Here is a 21878-nt window from a genome sequence, read left to right as displayed (position 1 = left end):
TCTAAAACCAACACAACGTTTTGGTTATTCTCGGCGACGACTGGACAACATAAACGTAACGTAGCTTATCTAGTAGCACCTCCCGCTCTCAGACGGCGCTTTGAACACAACGAGCTTGTGGGGGAGGAGTCAGTTCAGGAATGAAGTGCTCTCGACGACTGGGATGAAGTACACTTTTAGAATTCGTCCGACAACAAGACTGAATGTTCCTCTTCTGTACAGAATTGGACCCACGCTGATTTCACAGTTGGATGAAGTTCCCTGACCCTCCCACGTTCCTTACATTCAGTACGGCGTCAGGTAAGCTGTGCAAAACCTTACTCTACCTGGCTGGTCGCCATTTTCCTTGCATGTGTCTTTGGTACAAAAAAAAAAAAAAAAAAAAAACATAGTGTGCAAATATTTTGTTTTTTCGTAACTCTAGACGATCTGCCGCTCCAAAGACAAGAGTACCAAAAACCATGAGTCGTCTATTGCAGAGCCCCTCCTATTTACACAGACTCTGTGGCATCGCGCGACAAGAGCTTCCGCTTTATTTACATTCAAAATATCTCGAAGTGAAAATCACAACAAAAAAAACAACCTTTCTCTATCTGGCTCCCTGCACTCGGCTTGCTCAGTAAAGTAGTCTTCTGATGGCCGGACCCCTGAGGAGTTCCGACCAATCACAGCTCCTCTCGCGCTCGCAGGCACGCACGCACACACACATACATACATACACAAGGCACGATGAATAGAACTCCGAACACACTAGAATGAACACAGCAAACTATTCGCCGGGTCGTCTCCACTGGACAGGGAGAGAAGCCGCTGCCCTGTTATGTACAGTTCGCTGAGGAGACGGTGGCAAAGGTCAGCACCACCGTCGTCCCCACGTCCTCAGAACCTGCTAAATGCCCATTAAGTTCGGTCCGGTTAAGCCAGCCACCCAGGCCTAACCACACACACCACGTCCTCAGTCGAGGCTTTAGATTTGCTCGAGCATATCTTGGCCTTCAACACCAGATAGGCTCGGCCGTCTGTTTACTCTGGCGAGTTCTCAACTGGAGCTTCGGAACCGGACAGGAAGAACCGTTCCGAGTGTGTGTGTGTGTGAGACGCCATCCCAGCGGATTGGAAACACGCCACCATGAGACGACAAACAAGTGGAGTCACCACCACGGATGGAGGAAGGACTTCTAGCTACAGGCTTCACCTCGACACACGCTCTTCCCTACAGACGCTCATGACGGGGCGGAGACGGTGAGACGCCGAGAACAGAGTCAGAAAGCTCGGGTGTGAGGCCGCACAGGCGGGGCTAAAATGTGTATGGACTCTGGGCGGGAGGGGCATGCAGAGGGAGCATAGTTACAACAGAACAGCACGGTGGCGGAATGAGTTCGCTCCTCGCGGTGGACTTCCTGTCCGCTTAGATCTTGGAGGTGGGCACTCTCAGGCCCACCAGTCCGCCGGTGGGATCTCCGCGCCCCGTGTTCTCCAGAATCTTGTTGACAAAGTCGGAGGTTTGTCCTGCGACAGGTGGTGACACTGGACACGGACACACACACACACGTGAAGACATTGCTGTCACGCTGCACTTGGGAGCAAACTTCTCACCGAGCGTCTCCTGGATGAGCCGCTCCAAAGTGTCGGCCATGTTGGTGGAGCGAGGCGTGGTGTCCTCCACACGTACCACGATCTCCTCCTTGATGGCGTTGATGACGAAGAGAAGTCGGTCTGCAGGTGAGGAGAAAAGGTCTTACTGACCAGGTCTGTCCACCGTGGCGAGCACAGCAGCGTTCACTCTTCATGTCGTAGCACGTCACGGCGTCGATATTTTCATTCTTTTGATAACTTCAGAGGAGGGAGAGACCTGCGTACCGTATTCGGTGCTGAGGCCCCAGAGCTTCACCTTGTTGGCCTCATACTGGGCCTTCTTCTTTAGACGGCAGGCTCTGCAACAAACCAAAGACAGCTTCAGTCAGACGCCTGGACGCAGCTCCGGTTTCCTCCCGTGACTCAGTCACCTGGACGCCAGCTTGTTCTTCTCCTTGCGGGACCAGGGCCGGGCCGTGAGCGGCAGCTCGCTGACAGGCGTCAGGTCGCTGATCACCTTGTTCAGTTTGCGGAGCTCTGTGCCGATCTGCAGCAGCTTCCGAGGGTTGGGAGTCAGGTCTTCCACGTCTGTGCGGCGGGACTTCTTCAGCATGTACTTTCCTTCAGGACCAGAACGAGAGGTGAAGACACGGTGCACCACCATTCCATCAGAACCGAGGCCCAGGGATGAGCAGCACCACCTTGGCTCTCGGCCCAACAGGTGGTGGATCAGGCAGGTTTGCGTGTGCGTACCGTGCAGCGGCCCGTTCTTCTGGTACAGGTTGCTGGGTAGCGTGTGTCTGTCCCACTCGGACGGCTTCAGCATGCGCTCCTGTTTGGACGGGGTCAGCTGCTCGCTGTACTCCCAGAAGTAGCGGCGCTTCCCTCTCTTCCGGCTCGACACTCCGGCTGTCAGCCCGTTGATGTCGTCCACCAGCTCCATGTCGCAGCCTGGTGAAACTCAAACAGTTACCTCAAGACATTTCGCAGTGTGGCTGGCGCTCGCCGGTGTCACACCTGGTTCAGAGAAGGCGTCGCTCATGTCGTCGTCCTTGTCTGCCTCGTAGTCATCGTCCTCCTCTTCCTCCTCCTCCTCGTTCTCAGACAGCTCATGCTCACTGCCGAATCCCTCGTCGTGGTCTTCGTCGTCAAGCTCCAGCCCGTCGCCTTCCTCCTCCTCTTCCTCCTCCTCCACCTCTTCCTCGTCGTCCTCCTCTTCCTCGTCCTCCTCCAGCTGGGAGTGCGTTCTGCCGGCGAGTCTGCTGCGCGTCAGGAAGAGAGAGTAGTTGTGCTCCTCCTCCTTGCTCTTCTCGGCGCCCTCCACCACCAGAACGATGCCGCCGCTGGCGCCGGCCAGACTATCCTCGCCGGTCAGCGTCCCGGAGCGCTCGTCCTCGGGACTCTGGCTGGACTCCACCAGATCGGGAACGGGTGTGTCCCACGTCCCTTCTCTCTTCACCTCCGGTCGGCGCTCGGGCAGGTCCACCAGGGCGGCCGAGGTTGAGGCCTTGTCTCGGACCTGAGAGGTCGGAGGAGAGTCCGGCCTCTCGAAGTCAGTCTGAGTGAGGATTTCAGGTTGAACTTTACTGACCGAACTTAGGTGCACTTTGGCCTTCCGCACAAAGTTTGAGCCGCTGGCCGGCAGCGCGGCCACCTCGGCCCCCGGCCCCTGGGTCTTGATTTTAAGGTGCGTCTGATCCGGTGTGAAGTGAGTCTGGGTTTTGGCCATGGTTTCAGTGCAGGAGGCCACAGGCCTGGTGGCTCTCTGGGAGCCTTCAGGGAAGTCAGGGAGAAGGCTTTGTGACGTGTACGAGGAGGACGCGGCGCCGGGGGAGGGCCGAGCGACGCCCGGGCCCGAGCCCTGGCTGCGGACCAGGGCTCTCACGCCGGGACCCGGAAGCTGGAGGGGCTGCGACTGAGCGGCGGGAAGCGTCTGGTCGGCGTGCGGGTACAGCGCCTCGCAGACGGGCTGCGAGTCCTCGCTGTTGAGCTGAGCTAGTGTGGGCGTCTGCCCGATCACTTCCTCGTCCTGGTACGGGCTGGAGAAGTCATCCAAGCCCAGGAAGTCCACTTCCTTGGTTCCCCAGATGTCACAGCTGGTCAGCCGCGTGTATCTGTGCACAGCAGACGAAACACATGAACTCCGAGCCGTGAGGGATCCAGGTCCACTTCTCGCTCAGATACCGTGTATTCCTTCCCTGTAACGTTGACTTTCATCATCCTAATAGCGACGCAGTTCAATACGTTTCACCCTTCACTGGAACTGCAGATAGTTTGTGCTTCACAGACTCGAGACGTTTGCGTCTGGTTTCACAAGTCTTTCACTCTGCTTGCATCTGCTTTATTTTGGGTTCCAGCGTCTCCGAACTGGACAGTCTGCGTGGCTCTGACTCGTGGCTCTGACTCGTACCTCTGGACAGTGATGGATCTGATGCTGACTGTGTGAGTCAGGTTCTGAGTCAGGTTCGTCCACCGAGGCAGGAAACACTGAGCTCTTTTTTTGCACGACACATCCAACAGCAGAACTATATTATAACTAGCGGTGGGACTTTAACGGGTTAATTATGATGAATTAATTACAACATTATTATGATTAATTCATTACAACAAAATTTAATTGAATTGAATTGGACAGTGTGCTCTCCAGACACCAGGGAACCTCTGTCAATGCAGGAGTTCCTGCTCCACTGATGCCACTGATGCAGCAGACACGTGGCAGCTAGGATGAGAACAACAACAACAAACATGGAGGAATCCTCCCTGAACCAAAGCAAACTAAAGCAGCTGTTTGCTTTGGTTCAGGGAGGTTTTTCACTACACAATGTCCAGGGTTTCCACCACTCTACAAATATTTTCAAAAAAGATCTTTAGTTTAAATAAGGTGATATAAAAACTTGACTATAGCCACCACGGTGATTTATTGTGCTGTTGTCAAACTGATGCAAAATAAACAATATTTTGTTGTGGAAATGTATGTATGGCGCCATCATTTGATTCAGTCATATACCAACGATGGAGCCACCGAAACAGTGTTTGGAAACCTTTTGGCCTTAACATGAGTCTCGATTTACACAGCGTGGTTATTGAGCAGAACCATCTTGAGCAGAACCAGCAGCGAATCATCTGGATCATACCTGGTGAGGTCTTCCCAGTACGAGTCCCACTGTTCGAACGCCGAGCTGCTGCAGACGGTCTCACACTCGCCCAGACTCATCAGCTGGTCCATGCTGCCTTCCATCTCCTTCGCACCGTCAGTGACTCCCACCACACTGTCTCCGTAGGGACTCTGCCGGTGACTCATGTCTCGGTCCTGTTCCGGAGAGAAGAGTCTGCAGTCAAACGTTGAAGCTTCACTGAATCGCTGCAACTTGCTGTTAGAAAACTAAGAAGTCTGTGGTGGTGAGTTAAGATCGCTGAATATCGGGGGTCGTGACTGTAACCTGCGGCCGCGTCTGATTGGTCGAGAGGTCAGAGTCTCTCACAGATCCCTGCTTGAGCTCAGAAAGAGCCAACAACAATTGCCTTTCACTCCAGGCGCTGAGATGAAACCCCATTAGTGGCGGCTGCTCATATCTGATGCTTTGTCAAGCAAACAGAGAGCCGTGACTCACTGAGGATATTATGGATTCCGAGCGGAGCATAAACAAAGATGACAGCTCTCTAAACCTCCTAATAATACGTTGGTAACGTGGAAGAGAGTGAGTCAGCGTCTGCAGACGGAGGAAGACCCCAGCAGCGGACAGCAGGAGCAGTCGCCTGGGAGTCCAGCTGATGTCACACTGCCACCGGCTGCCGCTTCACATGCAGACAGGCAGATAGCAAGACTTCATCTGGTGTGTGTGTGTGTGTGTGTGTGTGTGTGCCAACAGGTGCCACCGCTCTCAGAGATACACCATGAAAATGCATCTGTGACTGAAAACAAGTCACTTATGCAGCCAGCGGGTTCAGCCGTCTCACACATGGACAGTGGCGGTTATGTGAAAGTCTCCCACCTCCGATTCCAAATGAGTCACTGCCATTGTTAGCTTGCTGCATCTAATCCTCTGTTCTCATCCCTCCGTAGTTTATTTAACTTTCATTTTTAATTCACACACATGTAAAAAAAACCGGCAGCAGTGGAGGAAAAATAAAAAAATACAGCAGGTTTAGCAAAAAAAATCATGGTTCTGTTCAGTAGGTTTGTTTTCGATAGGCAGAGCAAATGTCCGGTCACATTATATAAAGCACAATATGCCATCAAATCACTTCACAGTCACTTCACAAGTGACTGTGACGATCAAGTGTGGATTCACCAACGTTTTTAATTCACTATCATTATCGCCATCTGCTGTCAATTTGTGTTCATTGCACCAGGAATATTCGCCACGAAATCTATTCATAAAATACGCGCAGGACGATGAGAATGAGTAGAGAAAAATCACATTATGGATGCCGATGAGATGAAGATGACTGAGTCTCCAAATGTTGGAGATGCCCAAATGTTGAGTTGTGCTTCACTGTCACCAAACTTTTTTTAATTTACTTTATTGTTGTGCTGCCCTTCTCTGGGACCTTATCACCTAACACCTTGTATGTGACTCCACTGCTCCCCCACAGAAGAGTAAGGGTGGAATGAAACCGTGTCAGATCCAGATGCATCCTCTTTGAAAATGACCTTTGACCCTCTGTGGAATGGCTTGGGACTTACCAGCTCGTACATGAAATCTGGGTCGGCGCTGGTAGCGAGCAGCTCTGTGCTGGTCAGCGCTTGGTCAGCAAAGGAGAAGTTCTGAAAGTCGTCCCCAAAGGGAGGCTCCATCCAACTGACGCTGGGCTGCAGGGACGAACACCAGTTTCAGTTTCAAGATTCTCCACTCATAATCACAAACATCACTCCATATACAAGTAACATCCGACTTACGAGCGGGATTGCTTCCGGCCAACCGGACGGGACATTCAAAATTCATAATAGCAGACGCGAGGGTTACAGGTGCGACTGTACTGGCAGATAGCTGTGTGAGAGTGAGATGCTGGGAGACTGTGCTGCCGTAGCTGTGGTACACGATGCCGGGCTGATACATGCTGCGGTGCCAGACATTGAATTAAACACCAAAAAAAAAGCATCTGCTGGCCGTGGTCATAAGCTCGCATAAGTCGGATGTTACTTGTACACTTTCTTTACATACAGGACCAATGTGGAAGAGTTTTGTTGTGCACACCACACGTTCAAGTGAGCCATCCACAAGGATGCAAAATAAGTTCTCACGGTCCTCCAAACACTTCAGAGTCATCACAGCCCGGGCATGACTCGGCTGAGCTGCTGCCCATCACACGGTGTGGGGGACAGTCCAGCTGCATCAGGTGCTGGAGGCGGCCCCCAGGCCTCGTGTTCGACGCTCGCTCTGTTGAGTCAGTAACCAACGTCAGCAGATACGCTGAGAGCTGCTAAAGGTCATTACACCTCTGCAGCGGAGACCGAGCCTGGTGTGCAGAGCAACCGTCCTCCCGCCCTGCTAACGTCAGGAATGTTGACGAGAGGGAAAAACACTGGCGGGGCTGAGATCATCCCCCGGGCCTGGTTGTGTAACCACTCTATCACTTGAAGAGCGTGGAGAATATTGGCTGGAATCTAACACGATGTGCAGCACATCCATTCATCTTCTCAGGAGCGACAGTTCATCTGCTCCCAGCAGCTGTTTGCTGGCTGCACATTAACACACAGAAAGGAAACAGGGTCACTCAGTCGGCTGCCTGATGCTAACGGGTTACTAAAGAGCTCCTTTGTTTCTGTTTGTCCGCTGCAGACACACAACTCAGTGGCAACCGAAAATGACTTCGGTCTCATCCACAGTTTATTCTGGGCTGATAATGGCTGCTCAGACGGGCGTTCTGCTGAAGCCAGCTGCTTGATTCTGAAGCCAAACAGCACTGTCTTACTCCACAGATAAGAATGATGAACAGTATGGTATCAGTCGCAGCTCGGCCAGAGAGAAGCCGGCGATCCCACCAAACCTCCTGGTGCCTTCAGAGGCTGCGGCGCGTCATTAGAAAGAATCATTTCAGTGACCCTCACAGGAAACAGCTGTTTCAAACTCTATTAACTAGAGACAAAAACATTGACATCATTTCATGTAAAAAAAGAGAGAAAGAAAGGACCAAAAATGTAAGTAAAAGTGCATCAGTTATACTTATCACTCTTTCATTTGAATGTCTTGTATTACTGTAGTGTACAGTTACAAGTTCTACATATTCAACAGTCACAATGGAGTCATGTTTAAAAAAATGTTTTCATATCAGCCTCAACTCCATATGGCCTCTATTAAAAATACAAAAAAAGTTTGAAAGCCATGAAACGTTAATAGTAACATATAGTAAATAAAAACACAAAATCATATGATATTTAATTTTTGACAACTGAAAATGCAAACTCAAGTGCAGAGAAGATCCCTAATGTAAGTGAGTCAGTTTATATCGAACTGGTGTTGATGCAGTTCCCTTAAACCAGACTGGAGTCAGCAGTGAGGCCTTGAACCCTGCTGACCAGTCACCTCCCTTTGAGAGAGGCGGCTCTCCGGGGCGGGGCCACCAGGGTGAAGGGGCTTCAGGCAGAGGTTTACTTGATGTGAAGTATATAGAAGTCTACTTTTCATTAATCCAGAAAAGTCTATATTCCCACACTGACTTCGGCTTGCAGCCATATAAAGAGTCGTTCTCACAGTCAGCTGGAGTCCAGGAGCACGGCCTACAGCATCATGTATCAGGGTGACCAGAGGCAAGTGAACTGTGAGTGACCTGAGCTCCTACCTGAGGCATCGCCAGGCCCGAATTCGCGCTCCAGCGGGGGAACCTCTGGGCCTTCAGTCCAGTCCCAGTGGTGCCAAGCTGCTGGACTCTAGAAGTGTCTTGGTCAGGAGAAGATGAGAGGTGAGGTGGCAGCGCGGGGAAACGTGCAGAGGCGGCGTCGCTCTCTCTCTCTCAACCTGGTCTGCCCTGCTGAGATCTGGTGTGGTTTTCTGTTCGCTTCAGGTCTGCGGAGCAAACAAAGACAGTTGTCATTTTCACAGTGACCCGCTCCCTCCAGGCTGCTCATTCAAATGCAAGATCAGCGCCGGAGAGATGCGAGTGATTGGCCCTCGCTGCCGTGCTGCACATACAAAGAAACACAGTTTCCCTGGGCCGACTCAACCAAGCCGTGAGTCTATTAGAGGCCTTCAGCGCCAGCCCCCTGGGGCCCCGGCGGACAGACGGCCGGTGTGACTCCGGACCACGTGTCTCAGGATGGACAGCCTCTATAAAGCCAGAGGCTCCAGGTGAGCCCCGGCGCAGCAGGGCCTCACAACTTCACAGTTCGACCTAACTATACGAGCGCAGAACACGAGGTGAAAGAGCAACACAAACCCGCAGAGACGCGCACAGACGTGTTAATTAAAAACACCTCTCAAGTGTGAACACGATTAAAAAAAGAACAGCAGCAGTGAGGAAAGGAAGGGCTCTGACGGCACTGCTCTCACCCCTTGGTGCGTTCATGTCACTAACTCTGCTCACTTCCTTCTTGCCAAACAACAGACAACTTGTGTCGTTAAAGTGTTCAGTCACCATGGCGACTCGGTGACTTCAAGGTCCTTTCCTCGGCGTTTATTATGCTCATCTTTCCAGCAGATATCCATCCTCTCCTGCTGGATCTCGTCTCCACCCCGAGCTGAGGGAGGAGTCGCGTCCCACTGCATCACCTCCGCAGCAGGTCTCAGACAGGAAACGATTTAGATTCAATTATAAAATATGGATTTAAAAAAAAATAAAAAGGAATTAAGGGCTAGAAAGTGGGTCAAACGAATCGCACCCACTTTCTACATCCTCATAAAGGAAGTGAATTGAAATACTAAATTGAGTTTGATGATAGAAGAACAAAATCAAAGAGCAAAAGCGGAACACAACATTTGAGACGGTCTAATCTTGCTATACATATCACAAACATACAGTAACTCGTGTCCACTGGGGAGAACAATGGCCCGCGACAGTGGGTCTCTGTGTGGCATCATTTGAGGAAACCTGTTCAGAGAGCAGGCGTCTACACTTCCATCGCATTTGTTCTCAGGTCACTGGCGCTGGAGCCAATCCCACCAGTCTTATGGTCGCGCAGTTATAGACGGTAAAACATACAGACATACAGGTTGGACCCTTGTTGTCGTCCGGGTCGGAGGCGTGAGGCTAGTCGGCGTCATAGAACTAAGGGATGACAGATGGAATCTCTGTCATCCCTTAATGAGGTTAGGAGCATGAAAATGATGGGGCCACAATAAAGGAGCGGGGCATTAATATTGAATCTCACTATAACCACGGGGATCCATGGCAGGCCAGGTGAGCCGTTACATTTCGGTGTTTAACCATTCCAAACCTGAGGGCAGGAACACACTGACCATCGATGAGCCTCAGCGATTAACCGGGTTCCAGCAGACTAATCCAGCCGCGGTGAGCAGCCAGAAGCCTTCAAACTAGCTCGGTCACACGTAAGATGCTTAGAGTAGAGCCCTGATCCGCCCTCTGCTTTCAGCTCTCCGACCTCACGCTGCACACCAGCTGACTTCACAGCCTCCGCAGCTTTTGCATAACAAATACATGAAAATGAGACATATGAAAGCGCAGCCGTGAACACGCTCATAGATCTCTCTCTCCCCCCGCCGCTGCAGACGACGACATCATTTCCTGCCACTGGCTGGGATGAACTTTTCACCTCTGGAGGGGCAAAAAAGGGACAAGATAAATAAGCCAGAGAAGGAGTCTGCCAATGGCGAGTTCAGATCAAAGCTGCGCAGGTCCAGAGGTAAACAACACGGCTCTCTACTTCCTCCTTCTGCAGCGGCACCTCTTTTGTTTGCAGCAGAAGCAGAATGAGGAAACTCATGCCTCATGCACAATCACTCCGATTGTGCATCACACTCAGAAGAAAACAATGTTGAAAACAGGCCACAGTGATCTGCCACAGAGCTCGCAGCACAGCCACTAGGAAATGTTTGCAGCCAAGACTTCCCGTTTCTAAAGTGTAAACAACCGGACTCGAAATCTATACGTTCGCTGCCTTTGAACCCAAAAACACACACAACTTCATGTTCCTGAGTTTGGTCAGACACAGGACGGTCCAGTGGTGTAAGAGTGTTTCACAGGGAAAAATCAGGTGGATGCAGTACATATGCCTGGCCTGTAGGAGACGCAGTATCTTGCTGTGCCTTCCTGAAAAGGACAGCACAAGAGGTGTACTGATGGTCACGTTCAAGTTCAGTTTTAATTCTAGGATAAATCGTGGGTGTGTGAGACGGTCAGTGACGTCATGGACCCTGAGATGCATCTTCAAAACAGTGCGCAGAGCTATGCGGATGAAGCGAGATGCTGAGTCAGGTTGGAGTCAAGGTGGGAAGCAGTAGCAGTCAAGGCAGACGCTCTTAAGTATAAAGCGCTGAGGGAAACCCTGCAGTCGCTCTGTCCTTCTGAGTGGGCTCAACTCATCTGGGGTCATAAAACAACAGCCAACGTCAAGGATAGTGCTGACCAGTGTCAACTGGACAGGTGAGTAGCTCTGTCATCCAAAACAGACTTGGATTAGAGCAGCTCTTCAATGAGGAAGTTCAAGGTGAGGTCAACAGGAAAATTCAGAATCACCACTCTGGCTCAGAAACATGACGGAGGTCTACCCTCCACATGCTGGAACACCTCCACCTTGGACTTCATCACCCTTGGGTTTCATCCGCGACAGACCAGACAACAAGAGATGAGGCTATGTGTTCCTCCACGTCCGGGCCATTAGAAGCACAGGATCCACTCGAGTGTGGATGGAGCGTGGATGTCTTCAGCATCACCGTCACACAGGAGGATGCTGGGTTTAGCATCTCAGTCGACCTAGTCGCTCGTGACAGGAGAATAGCTGCAGTACTGATCAAACATGGAGGCTTCCACATCACGGCTCTCTCCGTATGAAACTGAGAAATTTGAATGAATCACTTTATTTTATTCCGCTTCTTTGCACCGCTTGTCCTCTTTGTTTATACTTGTCTGCAGGGCGGAGCATCTCTGACACCTGTGAGACTAGATTTTTATATGATCTTATTCAAATGCAGGACACAACTCAGTGACCTTAATTTTCTCCGAGCCTTCAGCACAAGCCTCTTAGCAATAAACTATAAAGGTTGTGCCTGAGCAGTTGTAAACAAACAGGTTGTATTGTCTGTGTTGGAATTCTAACTCCACTATCATGCAAACAGCTCACATTCCCCACATCAAAACACTGGAAGACATCCAAGTAGGCCAATCGGCAGCCATGTGAGTCGCCCACTGATATCACACAGCTCCTCTCTCGACAGAGAAACAAGCAGGCAGCGGCAGTATGTTCCCTGGAAACAGACACGTGTGAGAGCCATTGACTAACAAGTCGGTAATCATCCACAAAATCAAATGAGGAAGGCGCGTACACAAGCGGTAGTGATCTTGATGTGAAGTACAATCTTAGTAATCAGACACACAAAAGGACACGATTGATCAAGTGGCTTAAGCCACGGAGACAGTGAAAATAAATGTTCTGCAAAAACGTCAAAACCATCGCAACCAATCGTTTTTTTGTTTATCCAAAGATCAACCACAACATTCTGTTGTTCTGTTACTGTCTGGGGCACAACATGAAGAAGTAAAAGATGAGAGTAGATTGAATCCCTCAGCATTTCCAGCCTCCACCATTGTTCCTCATCCTCTCTGGTCACTCTGAACCTCCTCACATCCTCCTTATTACATCCATGAACGTCAATGATCATCGATCTATTCATTTGTCACCTGGTACTTCCATTTTTGACATTTTTAGTCCAACATTTCCCTGTCTCCCCACTCCACGTATTCAAACCATCCGAGTTCGGCCTTCTGAGTTATCAGCAACAAATCTACAAACCTTCAACACAATGTCGCCACTATGAATGTGAATGTTCAAAGCATATGCTCAACTTCTTCATGCGCAACTTACCGAAAGAGATGGGGATCCTGAAATGAGCTAATGGCCCAATTTTTCAATGCATTGCCACTATTTTACCCTGAGTTGAAGCTTTTATTTTTCAGCAGTGAGTCACAAATATTTATCACGAGTGTGGTGCAGTCAGCAGTGGAATTATTTATGCAGGAAAGATGTGAAAAAGCAAGCTAAAATCTAAAGGTAACCCCTGGAGCATGTGAATGTTATGAGGCTTTCGTTTATATACATTTAGAAGGCAAACATTCCTGAAGTCGTAAAGCAGCAGCTTGCTTTTAACAGCCACCTGTAACCCATTAGTTGACTAAAGCGTTGCTATTTTATAGTATACATGTTTGCTCACAGTGATGCCTGGGAGAACGAGGGATGTTGGTTTAAGTGTGACTCATGCCAACAGTACGGCCGTATGGTGATGAGTGATGAGTGATATCGCCTCAAAGCGAGCCGGTCCTGAGGTCCAGTATCTATTGTCTTGTGATGGACAGTCCACCTTTAGTTGCTAGAAGACAGCTGGGATTTGCATCAGCCCCTCCACTCACTGCAGCACAAAAGGATAGAGCGATGATTCACACTCCTATCTGGTGTTTAAGGCCTTTACTTTGTTTCATAATGGATCAGAAAAAAAAACGTTATATAAATGGAAAACAACAAACCTGTAAACCTCCATTAAACGTCGGGAATTTAAATAAAAACATGCTCGCTAAGTACTTATGCAAGGTTTACTTTGAAATAAAGGCAAATCCGCTATCACGAACATCTAACTCCCGTCAGAACCACAAAGGGAATTCTGCTGTAGATGCAATCGCAATAAAACACGATATATTGATGTTAACAAAGTCGTAAACTCGAGCGTTGCCTCTCCAGACGGTGCTCGTTGCAGACCAACAAAAAAGCAAAACAAAAGCTCACACGAACTTATCGTGCCAACACCCACGTAATCCAGCTCTCCTATTGGCTGACCGAAAAGTACATCCAGCCTCCGCGCGTCTCTGATTGGCTGACGCGGTTGGCACTCCGCAGGTCTGCTACATAATAAAGACCTCTTTTCCAAGCTCGGTTGGGGCGGAAGATAAACAAGTTGGAGGCCTACATGTCCGTGGCCTAGATATTGGTGTTTTTAAAAACTACTGGCCAAATCTAGATTTTAATACAACACCCGAAGGCGCCAGATGACAACATAAATATCCAAGTTAGTACCACCGTTACTACGGAGGAGAGAAGAGCGACTCACGACGGTCGGAGCAGAAGCATTTCGCCAACACCGAAATTAATCCACAATATTGCTTAAATAGCACGTCAAACACACTCACTGGCCAGCGGGTGTTCAGCAGACCTGGCAGGAAGACGCGTTTCATGGAGGAGAGGGGATGGCATACGTGCTTGCTGTTGGGGGGCGTGTACCCACTGAGCACATTCTACAGTAAAAGTCCACGCTGGGCTTCAGAATCCACGCGTGAACCTGCCAACACGACTCCACTACCATGACTGACTTTATAGATCGGTGCCATTTTGAAGCGGTAACACGTCTTCTTATGTAAGCACGCACGGCGATACTTCGGAAATAACTTTATTAATACGAGACGGTTTCACGACGAGACGGTCCTGAAGTGAGTCAAAAGTCGAGCTGCTTGTGTTGAAACGGTGGCACTGGCTGCGAGCTCAGAAGTGAGGTCTCGCTTCCCAGTCAGTATGGCCTCCATCGGTCCGTCCGCCCCCTTCATCAACCCGAGTCCAACAACAAGCGACCTGTCGTTAGCTGCGCGGCTAATCCTCCTCGGCCGCGGAGACGACGCCAGCGCGGCGCCCGCCGAGGTCGCCTGAGCGCGCTACTCACTGTTAGGACGCCGGTGCATGAGTGTGGCTCCGTGTTGCGGGTCCACACGCGGCCACAGATCCGTCTCTCGTCTCTCTCGGGTTTGTTTTGTTTTTCTTCTTCCTGACGGGTTCCTGGAAAGCGCGTGACTGCCTGATCACGTGGCGTCCCGCGGAGCCAATGGGAGGGCGGGTGAGATCAGCCCGAAAATGACTTAAATGTTTCACCAAAGTGACTGTAATATTGCAACAGAGAGGAGAGACGTCACCAGAAGCTTCTGGAGGCGATTTCTTTGATTTCCTTCCTCCAATCCAAATATATGTGTTTACAGCAGTTGAAATTAAACGCGTGCGATATTTACTTGAAGTTGTTATATATATTAGAAATATATGTCTCTAACGCTTCTCAGACGTTGTTTTCTGATAAAAAATAATCTGAAAATTGAAGGCAATTTACACGCTAAAATGCTGCTGTTGTTTTTAAAGCGTACGCGTGTTTCAGCAACATATTTCACTGCAGTTTCCGAGCTCCTCCCACCACTTCTCCCCAGTTTCTCAGGAAGGAGCCGAGTTCCCGTCTTTTGGATCCAACGTGCAGATTCGATTAGAAACAGCGCGAGCCTGAACCCATTCAAGAAATCCAATAAAACCTCCTTTAGGTTTGACTGAATTAACCAATGCGGCTGCGTTACAGCATTGAGGCCCGGGTTTCATCAGAAATGTCAGAGGAGCACAGGGTTTTTCCTGAGCCTTGACCCTGCCCCTGGGGTCAGCGACTTTGCTCCAGATGTTCAACAACTGATGTGGAAAATTCAGGGCAGAAACTGATGGGAAATGAATAGCAAGCATTATTAGTTGTATTGCTTTATTACACACTTCTTGTCTTCACAGCTGGTTTGTGTTGTGAGACAGGTTCTTCAGCGTCACAGATGACAAAATAAAAATGATAAAACGGAAGAAGCCGACCTCGACCTGACCTCCTTCCCCTCACACGTGTGTCAGCACACGCCACATCCTGTCAGCTTATGTCAGAGGCAGCAGGACGTCCAGCAGTGGAGGACCTTTCTGAAGGTCGCCTGTTATTACTTGATAAGAACAGCTTTTGCTGGAAGGTGGCTGGTCCCGTCAGGCCCCGCCCCCATTTCTCTGGAAAGGAAACTGAAGTTGGAGCAAGTAATGAAACAGAACACCACTAAAGAAACACTGGACATCTGTGTGTGGGTCAGAAGCAGAACTGTGAATGCAGTCCAGAAGTGTCTCAGAGTGGATGGACTCGGTGCAGGAGCATGGTGGCCCTCACACACACCCGCGGCCCAACACGGCCACATGGCAGCAGAAGGAACAGGAATCAAGCATGAAGTTAGTGGGATTTCCAGGAGCAGTAAAACCACCTCTTGTTCCACATGATGGGCACAGCTCAAGCCAGACTCCGGTTTGAGTCAGAAAGTCCCCACGCAGGGTTGGAACCCCAGGCTTTCTGGCAGTGAAATATGTTGAAGTTATCGCTGAGATGAATGATGAGGACGCTTGTTTATAAATAGCCTTCAGCCGGAAGTGGCAGGGAAAATGGAACATGAAATCAGGAATTTGGGAACAATGGTGAGGGGATGCAGCTATAAATTCCACGTGTTAGGGCTGTTGTGATGTAACAAAATGAAATAAGGCTGAAAACGCTGGGATTTTATCACTGATATTGGGCGTCACAGGGGCAGCCGTCTCAGTAAAGAAGCCCACACCGGCAGGACTGGCCTGTGGCTGGAGCAGTGGATCTGCCTCCAGTGTCTCCTGGAGGCTCCCGAGTGAGACAGGACAGATGGGGGGATAAGAACTCAGCTTTCTGCACCACTCCTGAGGAGGCACTGATCCAAGTGAGGTGTGAAGCTCCAGCCGCATGGAAACGTAAATTGTTGCGAACAAAACGCAGTTTTAAATGACAGTTTCGATTTTATTTTGAGGAAAACAAAATGGTAACTGGAGGTCCTGGGACTCCAGCGACCCACAGAGAGCCATGAGCTACAGAAGGAGGGGAGGAGCTTCAGACCAAGACAACCCGCTCAACCTGGAGGTCATAAAGACCTCAGCAAAACATCCACAGAAGTGAAGGGCTCACGTGCCTCAGTGAAGGTCAGTGATCATGGCTCCACCAGATGAAAGAGACGCAGCAAACTGGCCTTCACAGCAGACCAGGACGATGTGGACGGAACATGAGGGCAAGACGAAAGGCCTCGCCAAAAAAAATGGCAGACACATGACCCCCCCCCCCAAACACACATGAACAAAGTGTATTGCTGGAAACATGAATGACTGAAGAAACTTCAATTTTATAAACCAACATTTACATTTGATGGCAAATTTAATTTATCCTTCATTGATTTATTTATTTTGTTTTGCATCTAAACGATCCTCGAGACATCAAGCCTTGGACTTGGTGGTCCTCCACAATACAGACCTTCATGACCAACAAGCACCACAGGGGGCGGGGAAAACCTTCATCGCAGTCGGGACTGGATCAGACTGACGGACCAAGGTCACCGGGAGGCCAGGAGGAAGTGAGTCCTGTGATGCACCAGAACCTCGTCGGGTTGGGCCCTGTTTGAGCAGGCAGGTGTGTGTGTGTGCGAGTGTGATCACATGAAAATGCTTCATTGTTTAGAGAATGAAACAAACACTAGATTCACTTCTGTCACTTCTGGCGTCTGCCGAGGACGGAGAGAAGACGGAGCGACACAGGGAGCCAGCGCTGTCGAGGACGAATCACTCTGTGGGATTATTCAACATTGAAACACTTGTTCACAGTGACGCGTTTGGGTCCGAACACGACGGCCCGGTGGATCCGGAGCAGTTCCGTCTCTCGCCCCACGGCGCCTCTGTCAGTGCTCATCTCTGCGTCCTCCCGAGCATCCTTCACATTCTACTGTCTGATCTTGAGGGCCGCATTCTTCTGGGGCGGGCCCTTCGTCTGCGTGACCTCTGACCCTCTCGGTGAAGAACACACAACACCAATCTTGAGCCACTGTCCTCGACAGCTCCCACATGGGTCCATCTCGTTCTACAGCATGAGGATCTCCACAGGCTCAGTCCCAGCAGCCTCCTGAATGAAGAGGAGCTCGCTGCTTCCTTTGATCTCCCACGTGCTGCAGCCGCAGGCCTCTCGGCTCCTTCCATCTACAAAGGCAATCGGTGACTCACGATCCAATAAAGCTCTGGATCGATGGGGAGATCTCTCCGGCTCCATGACTCAGCGGAGCGACGTCCCTCCCTGAAGTCGTCCGCTCTCGTCTTCCTCCTCCTCCTCCTCCTCCTCAGAGCTCCGTCTTGATCTTGTGCATCAGGTCCTTCTGGTCCACCATGTCCGTCTGGCGGCTCCAGCGGTGGTACGCCAGCAGGGCGATGTTCTTGGCCGCCACCGCGCTCATCTCCATGGCGCTGGCGGCCCACTCCACGCCGTTCAGGTAGTAGAGGTTGGGGTGCAGCTCCACGGGCGGCAGCCTCTGGCTGCTGCGGTAGCTGGGGTACGCCTGCCACTCGGTCACCTGCACCGAGTAATAGGACCTGGACGCAGAGAGAGACCATGAGCATCCAAACCTCAAGGCTGAAGCTGCGCGGACTCAGTCATTTCCTGTCAAAGATAAGTGTGAACTGCTCCTAACTCACACAGTTTGGTGTGACTCAAGGGCCCTCGATTCTTTGACTTGTGGGTTCATCATCGAGGTCAAAAGAATGTGATGATACCAACCAGGGCGGAACAGATGACTTCACCAGAATCACCTTCATGGTTCTCCACCATGTCCGTCTCCATACTGAAGCCAGCAGTGCTGACTTGTTGTGGTTCCTCCGTCGCCATGGTGACAGGAGAACTGGCCCTAACCTCCCTATTGTTCTGCTGTTGGTACCGACCCGTTCAGCTCAGTCCAGGAAGCTGCAGACCAGGACTCCACTGTGTTGAACTGGACTGACCCGGGGTGTGATGTCATCAACAAGTGACATGTCTCGCAGACTGGACTCAGTCTTAGTAGATAAAAGTGTCTCATGCTTTTAAAACCTTCATTTGAAGTCAGTTAAATGTGAAAGACCTCAAACATCCAAGTGTGAAACAGACACAAGGAAGAGAGACAAACAGGACAGCAAGGATGAGCCTGGCGAGCAAAGGTCAAAGGTCATCCCAACTCCTAAACACTGTGGTGTATTAAGCAGATGAAGCATTCAAATGATTCCTTGCTCTGATGATGAAAATGAGACACTTGTGTTCTAGCACTGAGACAGGCCCGCAGCCAGGGGACAGAAGTCAAGGAGTAGGGATGACCTTTGACCTCCATCAGGGTCACCTGCGCCGTCCTGTTTGTGTCACTGCCTTCTCTACATGATTCTGGGGTGTGTTTGCACTCTCCTGAACGTCTGACCTGAAGAGGATCTTCAGCTGGCTCTTGTCCAGAGGTTTGGGAGAGAAGACTTTGTAGACGCCGGCCTCCTGCGGTTGCTTGCGGCGGAAGCCCACTGAGATGTTGACCGGGCAAACGCTGCTCACGCTGTTGAAGAACAAGTCGGGCGAGTCCATGGTCAGCACGGTGGCGAAGGGGAAGAGGCGTGGGTCCGGGAAGCCGAAGAAGGAGGTGTTGAGGTAACCATGGACGACGGTTGCCACGGTGCTGTGGTAGCTGCCTTCCTGCGGGTGGGAGGCAGGAGAGAAGTCCTGGAAGAGGACTCCGGACCCAACGCTGTCCTGCAGGGGTGTTGCCAGGACGACAATGTCGTAGAGCTCCGATGCCGAGCCTGCGGCGGCGCTGAAGCTCAGCTGGTACTGCTGCGCGTCGCCTGAGGAGACACCGCCACTTGAGAGGAGGAGATGTGATGCACCACAGCCCAGAGGAGGACAACAAGTGGTGAGTACCGGAGAGGACTGAGGAGATGGCGCCCACTTGTGCCCGCAACAGGTTGGCGTTGGCCGTCTTCAGAAGTCCTGAACACACCAGCTTGTTTCCTCCCTCCACCGCCCACAGGTTGTTCTGGGCTCCAGCTAAGGACACGGCCCCTGAAACCAACACAGACGCTGCCACCACCGGCGCCCACTTCCCCAGCTGAGCCTCGCCCCACTCACCGACGAAGGCAGGGATGCTGACGTTCTGGCCGTAGTTGACCCTCATGACCGGTGCAATGATCTCGTCGATGAAGCGCTGCGACACCCCCAGCTCCAGCAGCGAGTCGGAGAGCGAGCGCCGGGTCATGTTGATGAAGCCGCTCCCCCCGAGGGAGTCCAGCAGCTCCTCCACCGAGCTGAAGGCGTAGCCATGAGCCTGGTACTTGTAGATCCTCACACACACAGCATAACAACATGTTAAGCATCAAACGTTGCTTTCTAAGTTCAACATTTAGTGGAATTTGATTCAATTTCACACACTCAATTCAGATTCTTTTCTTCACTAAAGATCCTTCTACCGCTTTTTTCCCCACTAAAAACGTAACTTCCTGACACGTAACTTATTGATCAACGATACGTTTTGGAGGATTTATGGATGGCAATGACAGCAACACAACAGGTTTTACCTCATGAACTTCTCCATTATTTCCTCCACCCACATCTGCAGCCGTATGAAGCTGATGCCGTAACGCCACCACAGTCGGAACAGATCCAGCAGGTACCAGTCTGTCTCCTCCAGAATCATCTCGTCACTGTTGAACACGGCTGTCTTCCCTGCGACGCTGCGACGGTACTTCAGCCCTTCAAGAGGAACACCAGGTTTGATTTAAGCTTGGCTTGTTCTCAATGATGCTGTGTGTGTGTACATGTATGACTATTGTATGTATTGTATGGACCAATCTCGGACAAGACACTGATTCTTGTGGGGACATTTTGGCTGGTCCACACAGAGTTTTGAGGCTGAAAATGTCAAAATAACTGGGTCATTCCCACTGGGTTTCAGTTTGGGTCAGAGACCTGGTTCAGGTGAGCCATGTGTTTTGGATGGTTAGGTTCAGGGGGAGAGGCTGGGGAAAGGGTGAGGGCAATGCGAGGTCCCCACAAGGATGGAGATACAAAAGTGTGTGTGTGTGTGTGTCTGTACTGACCCAGCATCTTGACAAACTCCTGCATGTGAAGGTTCAGCGAGTGAATGATGGACCCTCCAGACTCATAGTCCTGATGGTTGACGGTGACAGTGGCCAGGCGTCCTCCGACCTCCCCCTTCTCATACACGTCGATCTGAACCTCGGGGCCAAAGTGCTGCCGCAGGAAGTGAGCGGTGGCGCTGCCGCCGATGCCAGCGCCCACAATCGCTGCATCAAGAGAAGGGACACTGACACTGAATGGTGCGCTTTAGTCATCAGGATTCTGTGAGGAGAGCGTTGCATCGCCCCTTTTCTTATTCAGCACGTGAGGACTCACTCTAACATTAGTTTCTCCAGCACCAACAAGCAGCATGGCTCTTCGGCTTTAAGCAGGAGCTACAACCTAGAACCATCCGTGACCATAAAGCCACGTCAGTGAAGACTAGACTGGCGGCAGAACCATCTTTCACCACAGACTAAGACTTGGAAGGCTGAACTTCCCTAAAAACAAAAGTAGTTATGAAGGTCATCGGTGGCTTTCCACTTGGTCAGCGAAACACTTATTAACAGTGCTCTGAAATGTGCTGCATAGTTTTATTACTATCGCATCTGACTGCTGGCTGTCGTCAGGGAATGAACTTCGGCTGAAGGTCCAGTAGGTCTGGTTTTTCAGTTGCGCAGACAAACGAAAGACAATGCAAAAAATGGATGATTCTGGTTTAATTGGATCCTAGAATCCAGTGGTATGAAAAGGAAGCAGCACTAGATCGAAGATCGAAGGGTGTGGCCCAACACTGGATGGCGCACCCCGTTCAAATATGACGTCACAGTCGTTGGAGGGCAACTCCGTCCTGCTTTATGACTGTATTGCCATGGTTAGAACTAAAGCTGTAACGCAAACGGTGAGTAACAGCAAAGTACAATAAATACAGACACTTAAACTCCTCTGTACATAAATATGTATTGCTGTTGAACACATGAAATATGAAGATTAATAAACGTTAATTTCGATGAAAAACTAAAAAGGCGTTGCTAGTAACAATGTAACCACGTTGTAACGACGGCTTTGTTTCGCTTTCGGTACCAATGTGAACATGGGCAGTTGCATGCATTTTCTCACCTATCTTGGACGGCGGGGCTCCATCGACGTGCCGCGGCTGTTCGGGCTCGGCGGCGGCCGACAGGACCGCCAGCAGCAGGAAGAGGCGCGGGACCGCACCGGCAGCCATAACGGGAGGACGAGCGCTCCTGCTAGCTGCTAACGTAAGCTTCGAACTGTCGGTTATCAAGCGCCTATCATGATTAAAATAGCCCAAGAGATTTTGTGTTCGTCAAAACGAATAAAATCTACGCAGAGCGGCGCAGCAGACGTCAATATCGAACGGCGAACAGCAGCACAGCAAATATCGAACATCTTCTTCCGGCAATATCACGTGATCGTGTTCCTCAACCAATCGCCGCAAAGGTC

At 50.6% G+C, this 21878-nt stretch overlaps 2 protein-coding genes across 4 annotated transcripts; both read right to left on the bottom strand.

Annotated features, from left to right (window-relative positions):
• Positions 1-353: 353 nt before the first annotated feature.
• Positions 354-14550, bottom strand: crebrf (creb3 regulatory factor). Of its 3 annotated transcripts, none has more exons than XM_053846719.1 (10): positions 14391-14550; positions 8359-8582; positions 6263-6388; positions 4710-4885; positions 2593-3689; positions 2329-2526; positions 2007-2196; positions 1861-1934; positions 1597-1716; positions 354-1527 (listed from the first exon to the last, which is right to left on the bottom strand). In XM_053846719.1, the coding sequence occupies exons 2-10, from the start codon at positions 8365-8367 to the stop codon at positions 1409-1411; spliced, it is 2109 nt and encodes a 702-aa protein (XP_053702694.1). In that variant the 5' UTR covers positions 8368-8582; positions 14391-14550; the 3' UTR covers positions 354-1408. The 3 variants fall into 3 exon arrangements, with proteins under 3 accessions (XP_053702694.1, XP_053702696.1, XP_053702695.1); XM_053846721.1 differs by lacking the exon at positions 14391-14550 and adding an exon at positions 13867-14298; XM_053846720.1 differs by lacking the exon at positions 14391-14550 and adding an exon at positions 12900-13468.
• A 927-nt stretch (positions 14551-15477) lies between these two features.
• On the bottom strand, positions 15478-21838 carry LOC128748922 (prenylcysteine oxidase-like). The gene is made up of 7 exons (XM_053848011.1): positions 21531-21838; positions 20432-20638; positions 19910-20084; positions 19464-19675; positions 19257-19397; positions 18769-19180; positions 15478-17920 (listed from the first exon to the last, which is right to left on the bottom strand). The coding sequence occupies exons 1-7, from the start codon at positions 21637-21639 to the stop codon at positions 17671-17673; spliced, it is 1506 nt and encodes a 501-aa protein (XP_053703986.1). The 5' UTR covers positions 21640-21838; the 3' UTR covers positions 15478-17670.
• Between the last annotated feature and the right edge of the window lie 40 nt (positions 21839-21878).

Source organism: Synchiropus splendidus, chromosome 17, assembly GCF_027744825.2.
Source record: "Synchiropus splendidus isolate RoL2022-P1 chromosome 17, RoL_Sspl_1.0, whole genome shotgun sequence".
In the NCBI taxonomy this organism is placed as follows: domain Eukaryota; kingdom Metazoa; phylum Chordata; class Actinopteri; order Syngnathiformes; family Callionymidae; genus Synchiropus; species Synchiropus splendidus.
Note: the sequence above shows the minus strand (reverse complement) of the source record. Positions and strands in the feature narration are given on the sequence as shown.